We start from the raw sequence: 15,037 nt of genomic DNA on the forward strand, positions 1-15,037 counted from the left end.
CCTCCTACCCTGCAGTGCTTTGTTCGGTGGCACTGTCCGCACCACCCTAGTTAAGACCTTGACGGAGTACTACCATGCAGCGGCCGTGTTTTATTTCCATGCCAAGTTCCGTTGTGCTCCTTATACAGACTCAGTCGCACACAGATACAGAGTCGCGGCACAGAGGGCAGGAAAGCGAATAGGTCGCACAAGCAGACTCAATGATATGTATGCGGCATTCCTATATTCTGTGTGCGGCTGTATCTGCATACGTAATGGTATGTCAGTGTTATCTGGGAAAACGGACGCTGATACTATAGTGCAGCATTTCGTATGCAGATACCGCCCGCAGTCACGCAGAATATAGACATGCCGCATAATCGGTATAAGCTGCTCGTGTGTCCTATTTATTTTGTGAATAAGAAGCTTTTTAATGGAATAAGTCACACGTGGAGATGTGCGGCGCTACCGGGCGTGACTGGAAGAGCTGTTTAACGTGCAGGGAGGCTAGATGTGAGTGGACACATCTGTAGTCCTAAGGAGTTTTCGTAAAGTGTTTTTCTTTATGAATTTATACAAATAAGAGACAGCTGCGAGTACGGGGACCGTCGCTGCGCCGCTTGGGAACGTCACGGATGGTCATCGTCTCATCTGAAAGTTGTGCTTTGTGTTTCAGGTCTCAGTCCATGATCGTTTCCTCTAAGCTAATGGGCACGATCAAAAGTTTCTTTGAGTGAGTATGAAATACATATATATGTGTGTCTTTGTTGTGTATGTGGGAAGTGTTTGTCAGTCTCACTAGTCCGGTATCCCCTCTCACATCCAGCCCTCGGTTCTCACTGGTCCGGTATCCCCTGTCACATCCAGCCCTCGGTTCTCACTGGTCCGGTATCCCCTCTCACATCCAGCCCTCGGTTCTCAGTGGCTCAATGGCTTTCATGTATGACGTGAGCTCACGACACGGACTAAGGGCCTAATTCAGACCTGATCGCTAGCAGAGGATTTTTGCTGTCCTGCGATCAGATAGTCGCCGCCCATATGGGAGTGTATTTTAGCTGTGCGAGTGTGCGATCGCATGTGCAGCCGAGCAGTACGAACTGATTTTGTGCAGTCTCTGCGCAGCCCAGGACTTACTCAGCCGCTGCGATCACTTCAGTCTGTCCGGGACCGGAATTGACGTCAGACACCCGCCCTGCAAACGCTTGGACACGCCTGCTTTTTTCCAACCCCTCCCAGAAAGCGGTCAGTTGCCACCCACAAACGCCTTCTTCCTGTCAATCTCCTTGCGATCGCCCGTGCAAATGGATTCTTTGCACAAATCCATCGCTGAGCGGCGATCCGCTTTGAACCCGTGCGACGCGCCTGTGCATTGCACTGCATAATACGCATGCGCAGTCTGGACCTTATCGCCCGCTGTACAAAAACACAGCCTAGCCATCAGGTCTGAAGTACCCCCTAAGAACATGTGTGTAGTGCCCCATAGTTATTAACAGGAGCTCCATATATGTTTCTCTGACGTCCTAAGTGGATGCTGGGGACTCCGTCAGGACCATGGGGATTAGCGGCTCCGCAGGAGACAGGGCACAAAAGTAAAAGCTTTAGGACTAGGTGGTGTGCACTGGCTCCTCCCCCTATGACCCTCCTCCAAGCCTCAGTTAGGTTTTTGTGCCCGGCCGAGAAGGGTGCAATCTAGGTAGCTCTCCTGAGCTGCTTAGAATAAAAGTATAGACTTAGGTTTTTTTTATTTTCAGTGAGTCCTGCTGGCAACAGGCTCACTGCATCGAGGGACTAAGGGGAGAAGAAGCGAACTCACCTGCGTGCAGAGTGGATTGGGCTTCTTGGCTACTGGACATTAGCTCCAGAGGGACGATCACAGGCCCAGCCATGGATGGGTCCCGGAGCCGCGCCGCCGGCCCCCTTACAGAGCCAGAAGAGTGAAGAGGTCCAGAAATCGGCGGCAGAAGGCATCTTGTCTTCAAGAAAGGTAGCGCACAGCACTGCAGCTGTGCGCCATTGCTCTCAGCACACTTCACACTCCGGTCACTGAGGGTGCAGGGCGCTGGGGGGGGGCGCCCTGAGACGCAATGAAAACACTATTTATGGTAAAAAATACATCACATATAGCTCCTGGGCTATATGGATGTATTTAACCCCTGCCATTTTACCTCATAAAAAGCGGGAGAAAGGCCGCTGTGAAGGGGGCGGAGCCTATCTCCTCAGCACACAAGCGCCATTTTCCCTCACAGCTCCGCTGGAAGGACGTCTCCCTGACTCTCCCCTGCAGTCCTGCACTACAGAAACAGGGTAAAAAAGAGAGGGGGGGGGCACTAATTTGGCATATAAAAACATATATAGCAGCTATAAGGGAGAAACACTTATTTATAAGGTTGTCCCTATACATATATAGCGCTCTGGTGTGTGCTGGCAAACTCTCCCTCTGTCTCCCCAAAGGGCTAGTGGGGTCCTGTCCTCTATCAGAGCATTCCCTGTGTGTGTGCTGTGTGTCGGTACGCGTGTGTCGACATGTATGAGGAGGAAAATGGTGTGGAGGCGGAGCAATTGCCTGTATTAGTGATGTCACCCCCTAGGGAGTCACACCTGACTGGATGGTCTTATTTAAGGAATTACGTGATAGTGTCAGCACTTTACAAAAAACTGTTGACGACATGAGACAGCCGGCAAGTCAGTTAGTGCCTGTCCAGGCGTCTCAAACACCGTCAGGGGCTCTAAAGCGCCCATTACCTCAGTCGGACGACACAGACACGGACACTGACTCCAGTGTCGACGGTGAAGAAACAAACGTATTTTCCAGTAGGGCCACACGTTACATGATCACGGCAATGAAGGAGGCTTTGCATATTTCTGATACTACAAGTACCACAAAAAAGGGTATTATGTGGGGTGTGAAAAAACTACCCGTAGTTTTTCCTGAATCAGAAGAATTAAATGAAGTGTGTGATGATGCGTGGGTCTCCCCCGATAAAAAATTGCTGATATCTAAGAAATTTTTGGCATTATACCCTTTCCCGCCAGAAGTTAGGGCGCGTTGGGAAACACCCCCTAGGGTGGATAAGGCACTCACACGCTTATCAAAACAAGTGACGTTACCGTCTCCTGATACGGCCGCCCTCAAGGAGCCAGTTGATAGGAAGCTGGAAAATGTCCTAAAAAGTATATACACACATACTGGTGTTATACTGCGACCAGCGATTGCCTCAGCCTGGATGTGCAGCGCTGGGGTGGCGTGGTCGGAGTCCCTGACTGAAAATATTGATACCCTGGACAGGGACAGTATTTTATTGACTATAGAGCGTTTAAAAGATGCGTTTCTATATATGCGTGAAGCACAGAGGGATATTTGCACCCTGGCATCAAGAGTAAGTGCGATGTCCATTTCTGCCAGAAGATGTTTATGGACACGACAGTGGTCAGGTGATGCGGATTCCAAACGGCATATGGAAGTATTGCCGTATAAAGGGGAGGAGTTATTTGGGGTCGGTCTTTCGGACCTGGTGGCCACGGCAACAGCTGGAAAATCCACCTTTTTACCCCAACTCACCTCTCAGCAGAAAAAGACACCGTCTTTTCAGCCTCAGTCCTTTCGTCCCCATAAGGGCAAGCGGGCAAAAGGCCAGTCATATCTGCCCCGGGGTAGAGGAAAGGGAAAAAGACTGCAGCAGACAGCCTCTTCCCAGGAACAGAAGCCCTCCACCGCTTCTGCCAAGTCCTCAGCATGACGCTGGGGCCTTACAAGCGGACTCAGGTGCGGTGGGGGGTCGTCTCAAGAGTTTCAGCGCGCAGTGGGCTCACTCGCAAGTGGACCCCTGGATCCTACAGGTAGTATCCCAGGGGTACAGATTGGAATTCGAGACGTCTCCCCCTCGCAGGTTCCTGAAGTCTGCTTTACCAACGTCTCTCTCCGACAGGGAGGCAGTATTGGAAGCAATTCACAAGCTGTATTCCCAGCAGGTGATAATCAAAGTACCCCTCCTACAACAGGGAAAGGGGTATTATTCCACACTATTTGTGGTACCTAAGCCAGACGGCTCGGTGAGACCTATTCTAAATCTGAAATCTTTGAACACTTACATACAAAGGTTCAAATTCAAGATGGAGTCACTCAGAGCAGTGATAGCGAACCTGGAAGAAGGGGACTATATGGTGTCCCTGGACATCAAGGATGCTTACCTTCATGTCCCAATTTGCCCTTCTCACCAAGGGTACCTCAGGTTCGTAGTACAGAACTGTCATTATCAGTTTCAGACGCTGCCGTTTGGATTGTCCACGGCACCCCGGGTCTTTACCAAGGTAATGGCCGAAATGATGATTCTTCTTCGAAGAAAAGGCGTCTTAATTATCCCTTACTTGGACGATCTCCTGATAAGGGCGAAGTCCAGGGAACAGTTGGAGGTCGGAGTAGCACTATCTCGGGTACTGCTACAACAGCACATGTGGATTCTAAATATTCCAAAATCGCAGCTGATCCCGACGACACGTCTGCTGTTCCTAGGGATGATTCTGGACACAGTCCAGAAAAAGGTGTTTCTCCCGGAGGAGAAAGCCAGGGAGTTATCCGAGCTAATCAGGAACCTCCTAAAACCAGGAAAAGTGTCAGTGCATCATTGCACAAGGGTCCTGGGAAAAATGGTGGCTTCTTACGAAGCGATTCCAGTCGGCAGATTTCACGCAAGAACTTTTCAGTGGGATCTGCTGGACAAATGGTCCGGATCGCATCTTCAGCTGCATCAGCGGATAACCCTGTCTCCAAGGACAAGGGTGTCTCTTCTGTGGTGGCTGCAGAGTGCTCATCTACTAGAGGGCCGCAGATTCGGCATTCAGGATTGGATCCTGGTGACCACGGATGCCAGCCTGAGAGGCTGGGGAGCAGTCACACAGGGAAGAAATTTCCAGGGAACGTGGTCAAGTCTAGAGACTTCTCTCCACATAAATATACTGGAGCTAAGGGCAATTTACAATGCTCTATGCCTAGCAAGACCTCTGCTTCAAGGTCAGCCGGTGCTGATCCAGTCGGACAACATCACGGCAGTCGCCCACGTAAACAGACAGGGCGGCACAAGAAGCAGGAGGGCAATGGCAGAAGCTGCAAGGATTCTTCGCTGGGCGGAAAATCATGTGATAGCACTGTCAGCAGTGTTCATTCCGGGAGTGGACAACTGGGAAGCAGACTTCCTCAGCAGGCACGACCTCCACCCGGGAGAGTGGGGACTTCACACGGAAGTCTTCCACATGATTGTGAACCGTTGGGAAAAACCAAAGGTGGACATGATGGCGTCCCGCCTCAACAAAAAACTGGACAGGTATTGCGCCAGGTCAAGGGACCCTCAGGCAATAGCTGTGGACGCTCCGGTAACACCGTGGGTGTACCAGTCAGTGTATGTGTTCCCTCCTCTTCCTCTCATACCCAAGGTACTGAGAATTATAAGACGGAGAGGAGTAAGAACTATACTCGTGGCTCCGGATTGGCCAAGGAGGACTTGGTACCCGGAACTTCAAGAGATGCTCACAGAGGACCCATGGCCTCTGCCGTTAAGAAGGGACTTGCTTCAGCAAGGACCCTGTCTGTTCCAAGACTTACCGCGGCTGCGTTTGACGGCATGGCGGTTGAACGCCGGATCCTAAGGGAAAAAGGCATTCCGGAAGAGGTCATACCTACCCTGGTCAAAGCCAGGAAGGAGGTGACCGCACAACATTATCATCGCATTTGGCGAAAATATGTTGCGTGGTGTGAGGCCAGGAAGGCCCCCACGGAGGAATTTCAACTCGGTCGATTCCTGCATTTCCTGCAAACAGGAGTGTCTATGGGCCTCAAATTGGGGTCCATTAAGGTTCAAATTTCGGCCCTGTCGATTTTCTTCCAGAAAGAATTGGCTTCAGTTCCTGAAGTCCAGACATTCGTCAAGGGAGTACTGCATATACAACCCCCTTTTGTGCCTCCAGTGGCACCGTGGGATCTCAACGTAGTTCTGGGATTCCTCAAATCACATTGGTTTGAACCGCTCAAATCTGTGGATTTGAAATATCTCACATGGAAAGTGACCATGCTGTTGGCCATGGCCTCGGCCAGGCGAGTGTCAGAATTGGCGGCTTTGTCTCACAAAAGCCCATATCTGATTTTCCATTCGGACAGGGCAGAACTGCGGACTCGTCCCCAGTTTCTCCCTAAGGTGGTGTCAGCGTTTCACCTGAACCAACCTATTGTGGTGCCTGCGGCTACTAGGGACTTGGAGGACTCCAAGTTGCTAGACGTTGTCAGGGCCCTGAAAATATATATTTCCAGGACGGCTGGAGTCAGGAAAACTGACTCGCTGTTTATCCTGTATGCACCCAACAAGCTGGGTGCTCCTGCTTCTAAGCAGACGATTGCTCGTTGAATTTGTAGTACAATTCAGCTTGCACATTCTGTGGCAGGCCTGCCACAGCCAAAATCTGTAAATGCCCATTCCACAAGGAAGGTGGGCTCATCTTGGGCAGCTGCCCGAGGGGTCTCGGCTTTACAACTTTGCCGAGCTGCTACTTGGTCAGGGGCAAACACGTTTGCTAAATTCTACAAATTTGATACCCTGGCTGAGGAGGACCTGGAGTTCTCTCATTCGGTGCTGCAGAGTCATCCGCACTCTCCCGCCCGTTTGGGAGCTTTGGTATAATCCCCATGGTCCTGACGGAGTCCCCAGCATCCACTTAGGACGTCAGAGAAAATAAGAATTTACTTACTGATAATTCTATTTCTCGTAGTCCGTAGTGGATGCTGGGCGCCCATCCCAAGTGCGGATTGTCTGCAATACTTGTACATAGTTATTGTTACAAAAATCGGGTTATTATTGTTGTGAGCCATCTTTTCAGAGGCTCCTCTGTTATCATGCTGTTAACTGGGTTCAGATCACAGGTTGTACAGTGTGATTGGTGTGGCTGGTATGAGTCTTACCCGGGATTCAAAATCTTTCCTTATTGTGTACACTCGTCCGGGCACAGTATCCTAACTGAGGCTTGGAGGAGGGTCATAGGGGGAGGAGCCAGTGCACACCACCTAGTCCTAAAGCTTTTACTTTTGTGCCCTGTCTCCTGCGGAGCCGCTAATCCCCATGGTCCTGACGGAGTCCCCAGCATCCACTACGGACTACGAGAAATAGAATTATCGGTAAGTAAATTCTTATTTTTCTTTATTACACGTATGTATGGAGATAATACAGCCCGTCTAGCTCTGTGTCAGGCTAGGGATGAACTCTTGGTGACCGTTATCTTGTCTGACAGGGAGTTTGGCACCATTTAGAAGTGGTGTTTTACCCCTGGCCAGCAACAGCCCTGATCCCTCGCAGATCATTGGGTCGCAGGGCAGCGTGGCCAGGGGGCGGCCTGTTGCTGGGGACCCCGGAGCCAGTCACCCTCAGTGAACCAGGGAGAGGGGAGGTCCAGAAGGTACATGGGACCCTTAAAAAGAGAGTGACCAGCGCTACGTGAGGGGAGGCTCCCGGTGAAAGAGAAGAAGTGTCGGCACCGCGCTGGCACCGCTCACCTGAGAGGAGGACTGGAGTGTCTGGGAGCCAGGATCCGCGCTGTAAGAGCCAGTGGACCGAGGACACCCTCCCCCCATCTCCCCAGCTTGCGGAGTGAATTTGGGAGCTGGTAAGCACGCCTGCAGGGCACGTGAGGGTCAGAACTGGACCATGCAGCAATGGCAGAAGGTGGCCTGGTCTGATGAATCACGTTTTCTCCTACGGCCAGGTGCGTGTTCATCATTTACCTGAGGAAGAGACGGCACCATGACGCACTATGGGAAGAAGACAAGCCGGCAGAGGCAGTGTGATGCTCTCAGCAATGGTTCTGCTGGGACATCTTGTGTCCTGGCATTCATGTGGTGTTACTGTGACACGTACCACCTACCAGACCATTGCTGTAGACTAAGGGTTTCCTGATGGCAGTGACCTCTCTCAGCAGAATTATGCGCCCTGGCTGCCACACTGGAGAAATAGCTCAGTAATGGTCCAGGGAACATGACAAAGATCTCAAGGTGATGACTTGGTCTCCTAATTCCCCAGATCTCAGTCTGAACCATGGAGGCCGCACTTCACAACTTACAGGGCTTACAGGATCTGCTGAGAATATCATGGTGCCAGATACCACAGGACACCTACAGAGGTCTTGTGGAGTCCAGGCCACAACGGGTCAGAGCTGTTTTGGCATCACAAAGGAGACCTACACCATATTAAGAAGGTGGCTTTGATGTTATGACTAATCAGTGTATGTTGCCGCCATTCAGTACAGACCTAAATAAATAAAATCAGAAAAATGGATTAATTATAAGCGAGATACAGACACCAGTCTCTTGGAGCCAGAGTGGCACCAGAGGGGGTATCAGTAGGTAAATTGAGCAGGTTGGGACCCAATGGTGAGGAGTCCTGCTGACGACGTTACTAGCAGTCTGCGATGTCTGAGGATTTAGATGGTCCAGAGACTGAGCAGAGAGAGTAGACAGCAGCCATCTTTGGCTCTCAGGCCACACTCTGGATATAACCTTTATAAGTCAATAACAAAATTCTTTCATTTAAAACCGTTGTCCACCCTTTTTAGGGCAAACCACTTACCTGCGGAAAGTGAGTGCTGGTTGTTTTTATTTTTTCATTACCTGTGGAAAGTGAGTGCTGGTTGTTTTTCTTTTTCCATTACCTGCGGAAAGTGAGTGCTGGTTGTTTTTATTTTTTCATTACCTGTGGAAAGTGAGTGCTGGTTATTTTTCTTTTTCCATTACCTGGTGAAAGTGAGTGTCAATATTTTCGAGAGAAAAAAATTGTCTTTGTAATTAATATTAACATCACTGTAATAGAAATTCCATAACAGTCAGTATATCGGTTACTGATGGAACGCAGACAGCCAAAGCTGAAGAGACATTGCACACATCTTATAGACTTGCATAGCTCTCAGTAATGAAATAACTTTGGGTGAAACGTTTCTGTTCTCTGTTTCAGCTTCAGGAAAGAACCGGCTACGAGCTGCGCGGAGGTGGAATGGGGTTATCGGTCCCGGGTGTGTGTTATCTGCTCTCCGCCCCAGAGGTCCCTGTACAGTGAGGTGGGTGATGCCCTGGTGATGTCTCCGCATACACAGACTGAGGACTCAGCCTGGCACCTGGTGTATGACGGTCCCCGTCTGTGGTGGATATTAGACGTTATTCGATATATGAAGGCTGATTACAGAGATGATTAACGATTGGCACATTGTAGCGTAACTGTTTCCCGTTTCGCCAGGAGATCCACGAATCCGAGATCGACGCTGTCAAGTTCAGCCCGAACTCCAAGATGCTGGCTACCGGCGGCGCAGACAGGGTGGTGAAGATTTGGGACATAGTTGGAGGTGAGACTCTCCATTCCTATTGGAGGTGGTTTATTACGTTACAGTGGTCAGTATAATATTAGATACAGATCAGCGTTATTGGCTGATCTCCGTTTTTTACCTTCACGCTGCTACAGGTATACCCGCCTGCAGGTATAAGTCAGTTGGGTATAAAGTGGGCACGGATGAGGGATTAGTGTAAGTCAGTGACGAGCTGCAGGAGGCCTGAGGGTGGCATGCTGCCAGCTGACCCTTCCCTGCGGCCCAGCTCATTCCTGCTTTATAATTCGTCCTTCCCTCTGCTGCTTTGGGGGGTTGTGGAGGCAGGGTGTGGTGTTTTTGGTGAAAGAGGGTGGCGTAAGAGGTGCTTTGGGGAATATCTGGGTGTTCCGGGTGAGATGGGGATTTTATTCAGGGCATGCAGCGCCTCTTTTATGATTACAAAGAAAATGCCTAATTACAAGTTATGATTCTCTCGAGACTTCCTGTCTATCGGCTATGAATCCCACTACTTAATGAGGTGATAGAATTAGAGTGCAAGCTCTGCTGTACAGGAATACCGGCAGAGAATGCTTTGGCATTAAGTAGGAATGAGCGAGAAGTGTGACTATATGCGAGTGTCTAGCTAATATTGCTGCAGTACCGGTCATACAGCGACTGTATAATGTGACGCACTCCTCTCTCCCCGTACAGCGCGGCTCCAAAGGCAGCAGGTGCTGGAGGGAAGTAACGGCGGGATCACTAGCATTGAATTTGACCCCTCGGTATGTATGTTACTTATGATAATAGACAGCAATAACACTCACCACTAAAGGCGTCATTGGTGTAATGCCAGAGATCTCCTGTAGGGGGCGACAGAGGAATTTGTCTTTTGTCCTCATTTTCTTTGAATTTATAATTATTTGGATGTTTTGTTTTTAAATAAAAATATTTTTTTTTTTTTTCATTTTTAGTAGAATAATATTGATTTTATTATGCTTCATTTATAGGGCTCCACAAGGGGTCAGCAGTGCGCTTTAATATAAAATGCATAAAAATGATAGTACAAATAAAGCAGAACATTGTAGGATATAAACCCTTCTGAAAATGCTGTACAATGTATAAACCTTTATGTATATATTACAGTCACCACAACATCAGTGCTGGCTGAACCTGTCCCCTAGTTAAGGGTGCGGAGAACAGGTTCAGAGTCACTATAATCGGTAGGGGGGGGGGGGGGGGATAAAGATATAAGTAAGGAAAGGGAGAGCACATGAAGGAGGAGGGCCCTGCTTGTGAGAACTGACAATCCCTAGGGGAGGGGCCGGCAGACCAGGGGGACACAGAAGGGTGAGCCAGTGTGTGCACAGATTAGCATGATAAAGTGCATGAAACGTAAGAAGAGAAGGGCAGGGAAGAAGACAAGGGGAGGGAAGGCCCTGCTCGTGAGAGCTTACAATCTAGATACAGTAGGTGCTGCTGACAGAGGAGTAGGTGGGACAGAGTGAGGCTGTAAATGAAGGAAGGGTGGACCAGTGGTGGAGCGGTTAGGAGGAGGGCTGGCAGGCCACGATGAGCACGTGGGTTTATAAGGAGCATTTGGAGCCTTGGAGGTTGTTGGTATGTCTGATTTTGTCTTTGTATCGTCTGCTTATTTATAGGGTCTGCAGGTCTTGGCCTCATCGTACGATGGATCTGCGATTCTCTGGAGACTGGGCAATAAATCCAGTGTAAGTCTCTTGTAATGTGAGCCTCCTGCCAGCATGGGGTGTAATGTGCAGGAAGGACGGCTGCTGTCGGAGATTTGAAAAACCATTAATTTCATTATTACGCTGCTGACTGAACCTTCTATCTCCTCAGGTGACTCTGACTGGGCACAAAAAAAAAGTAACGGCGGCCAAGTTTAAGATGACGGCATATCAAGCGGTGACCGGCAGCATGGACAGGACGGTGAGGGAGTGGGACCTGCAGAAGGGGGCCGGTAAGTGCCATTGTCGGAGGCAACAAACGTTTCCAGACTCTGCCGTCACGTTCGGTCTACGTAGAGAAACAGGGGCAAAAAGATGGTTCTTCCTTGTCAACATGTAAATACAAATGCCCCAATAACACGTCCTCAATGGAGTCCCGGCATATGAAAATCTACAGCTCACGTTATTATTTCTTGGGTTGCATTACATCCCTTAAGCCTTGTACACGGGACCCCTTCCTGCGCATCATTCCGGCCGTACATTGATTCCCTCTTATATGTGCAGGTATCCGGTGTATCCCGGTCTCGTCATACTGCAGCGACGTGGTGTGTTTAGACTCCTGCGTGATCAGCGGGCACCATGACAAGAAGATTCGGTTCTGGGACAGCAGGTAACGCAGCTGCGGGCACGGTCTGTCGCCATTAATTCACCAATACGTGTTCGTGCCAAACTCAGATCCTCTTTGCCGTTTCCTCATTTCTGCACTTGCTTGAGCCTTGAGGACAGATAAAGGATAACTTCACTCAAAAATATTGTCCGCTAAAATCCTTATGTTGTGTCCCACAGAGGATTGTAATCCTGATACTTAAAACAGCACTGAAATTACCAGTTAAAGAAACAGAAACACACTGTTGCAGTCATTTGACACAGATTGTTAAACAAACATAATAAAAAAAATCCTCCGCAACATCTGTAAGCATAGAATTGGTCACGGTCTCCTACTTTGTGTCCACGGTTATAAATATTGTGTGGAAGTTTAGTGTTTCTGGGGTATATGAAATTGCCGGCGAATCGCTGCAATTTTTTGCCCGTTTTTTAATTCGACACAATTCGACCGTCGAATTCCGGCAAGTGGGTGCCGGAATTCAACATATTCAATAAAAAACGGATTCGACAGTCCCGCTGTCGAAAAAACGGCCGATTTGACGGATTTTGATTAGACTTGTAAAAATGTTAAAAAAAACACGAAAAAAAATTGCGTGGGGTCCCCCCTCCTAAGCATAACCAGCCTCGGGCTCTTCGAGTCGGTCCTGGTTCTAAAAATCCGGGGAAAAAACTGACAGGGGATCCCCCGTATTTTTAAAACCAGCACCGGGCTCTGCGCCTGGTGCTGGTGCAAAAAATACGGGGGACAAAAAGCGTAGGGGCCCCCCCGTATTTTTTACACCAGCATCGGGCTCCACTAGCTGGACAGATAATGCCACAGCCGGGGGACACTTTTATACAGCGCCCTGCGGCCGTCGCATTAAATATCCAACTAGTCACTCCTGGCCGGGGTACCCTGGGGGAGTGGGGACCCCTTCAATCAAGGGGTCCCCCCCCAGCCACCCAAGGGCCAGGGGTGAAGCCCGAGGCTGTCCCCCCCCCCCCCATCCAAGGGCTGCGGATGGGGGGCTGATAGCCTTGAGTAAAATGATAGAATATTGTTTTTTCCAGAAGAACTACAAGTCCTTGGCAAAACAACAAAACGAACACCCGGACCAAACGGACTGAAAGGGGTCCCATGTTTACACATGGGACCCCTTTCCACGAATGCCGGGACCCCACGTGACTCCTGTCACAGAGGGTCCCTTCAGCCAATCAGCGAGCGCAACGTCGTGGCACTCTGCTGATTGGCTATGCGCGTCTGAGCTGTCAGACAGCGCATCGCAAAGCCTTACCATTATATTCAATGGTGGGAACTTTGCGGTCAGCGGTGAGGTCACCCGCGGTCAGCGGCTGACCGCGGGTGACCTCACCGCTGACCGCAAAGTTCCCACCATTGAAACTAATTGAGGGAGCTGTGCGATGCGCTGTCTGCCAGCAGCTGCGCATACAGCCAATCAGGAGAGTGCCACGAAGTGGCGTTTCCTGATTGGCTGAAGAGACCTTTCTGTGACAGCAGTCACGGGGGGGTCTCTGCATTCGGGGAAAGGGGTCCCATGTGTAAACATGGGACCCCTTTCAGTCCGCCTGGTCCGGGTGTTCGGTTTTTTTTTTTTTTGCCAAGTCCGTGGATTATAATAAAAGACCACAGGACACTGGATCAGGTGAGTATCATTTTATTTCAGGTACACCGTGGATAGAGGTAGGCGTGTGAACATAGGTAAGTATGTGTGTGTTGACATGTGTGAAATAAAGTTTTACTCTCACGGTGTGCGTGTCCTGTTTTTATTTGGGTATTTTTTTTCCAGTAGAACTACAGGTACCAGTGGGCCCGTTTTTCCTCCCGCATGCTGGTACTTGTGGTTCTCCAAGTACCAGCTTGCGGGGGAGGCTTGCTGGGACTTGTAGTACTACTGGAAAAAACAATATTCTTTCAATTTTCAAAAGGCTATCAGCCCCCCATCCGCAGCCCTTGGATGGGGGGGGACAGCCTCGGGCTTCTCCCCTGGCCCTTGGGTGGCTGGAGGGGGGGACCCCTTGATTGAAGGGGTCCCCACTCCTCCAGGGTACCCCGGCCAGGGGTGACTAGTTGCGTATTTAATGCCACGGCCGCAGGGCGCTGTATAAAAGTGACCCCCGGCTGTGGCATTATCTGTCCAGCTAGTGGAGCCCGATGCTGGTGTAAAAAATACGGGGGACCCCTACGCTTTTTGTCCCCCGTATTTTTTGCACCAGCACCAGGCGCAGAGCCCGGTGCTGGTTTTAAAAATACGGGGGATCCCATGTCAGTTTTTCCCCTGGATTTTTAGAACCAGGACCGGCTCGAAGAGCCAGAGGCTGGTTATGCTTAGGAGGGGGGACCCCACGCATTTTTTTTTTCTGATTTTTACCATTACATTAAAAAAATAAAAAATATTTTTTAAAATATATAAATAATACTTGTGTCCCTCTAATAGACAAACCAAGTACCTAATCCCTTCTAATATAAATAGATATGCTATTACCAATAAAAAAAACACAAAAAAAAACATGTTTTTAAATTTTTTTATTAGATTCCGCCAGCAAAGTGTGGCGGATTGAAAATGACGAATTTACTGTCTAAAAGCACTGTTGTCGAATTTACAATCTTCAATTGAATATACTTTTGTCGAATTGCCGCATTTGTACCATTGCAGAAATGTCGAATTTGACAAATGTCGAATTTCAAAAAGTCGAATTTTGAAAGTCCATTTTTTTGACGAAAAGTACTGAATTGCATTGACGAATTATTTTTTTGGGCGAAAATGTCCAGTTTTTCGACATTTTCGGGAATTCGACCGCAATTGCATATACCATTATGTCTCTTAAGAGATGATTTCAGGCAGAAGTGCTGTTTCCAGTATCTAGACTCGAGTAGTATATTCGTGAGCTCAGTTATAATCTCCTTTATGACTTTTTGCTTATTTCTGGCACGTTATCCTCTGCTCTTCTCTGCATTGAACAGGTCTAAAACCTGCACCCGGGAGGTGACCCTAGAGGAGAAAATCACCTCTCTGTGCGTAGACCAGGACCAGACGCAGCTGCTGAGCTGCTCCCGGGATGACGTGCTGCGCCTGATGGACCTGCGCACGGGGAACGTATGCCAGGAGTTCAGGTACTGCCTTCTCGTAGACATTGGTGGTGGTCCAGCCTGTAACCCGGATGCTACCCTGTAGCTTTCTGGCTGCTTGTATAGAGTCCGGACTAAAATACACGAGTTTGGAGTTAACATTGTGGTTCTCTTAATTAAAATGTGCAAATTAATTAATTTTTAATTAGCTATTTTTTTTTAGGTCCTGTCTGCCCCTGTCTCTTCTTATTCTCTCAACCAATTTGTGAAGGTTTTATTATTTGCATAATGTCATGTCGCCGCCTTACGCTGT

At 49.2% G+C, this 15,037-nt stretch overlaps 1 protein-coding gene across 1 annotated transcript in view; it reads left to right on the forward strand.

Moving 5' to 3' along the window:
* The window catches only part of ATG16L2 (autophagy related 16 like 2), a 135,078-nt gene that overhangs the window by 110,289 nt on the left and 9,752 nt on the right, over positions 1–15,037 (forward strand). The window contains exons 8-15 of the mRNA XM_063950904.1: positions 656–712; positions 8,961–9,063; positions 9,240–9,345; positions 10,018–10,088; positions 10,965–11,033; positions 11,164–11,284; positions 11,556–11,661; positions 14,620–14,769. Of these exons, the coding sequence (XP_063806974.1) occupies positions 656–712; positions 8,961–9,063; positions 9,240–9,345; positions 10,018–10,088; positions 10,965–11,033; positions 11,164–11,284; positions 11,556–11,661; positions 14,620–14,769 (783 nt within the window). The remainder of the gene's footprint in view (positions 1–655; positions 713–8,960; positions 9,064–9,239; positions 9,346–10,017; positions 10,089–10,964; positions 11,034–11,163; positions 11,285–11,555; positions 11,662–14,619; positions 14,770–15,037) is intronic.

The sequence above is a fragment of the Pseudophryne corroboree genome, chromosome 2, assembly GCF_028390025.1.
Source record: "Pseudophryne corroboree isolate aPseCor3 chromosome 2, aPseCor3.hap2, whole genome shotgun sequence".
Classification (NCBI taxonomy): domain Eukaryota; kingdom Metazoa; phylum Chordata; class Amphibia; order Anura; family Myobatrachidae; genus Pseudophryne; species Pseudophryne corroboree.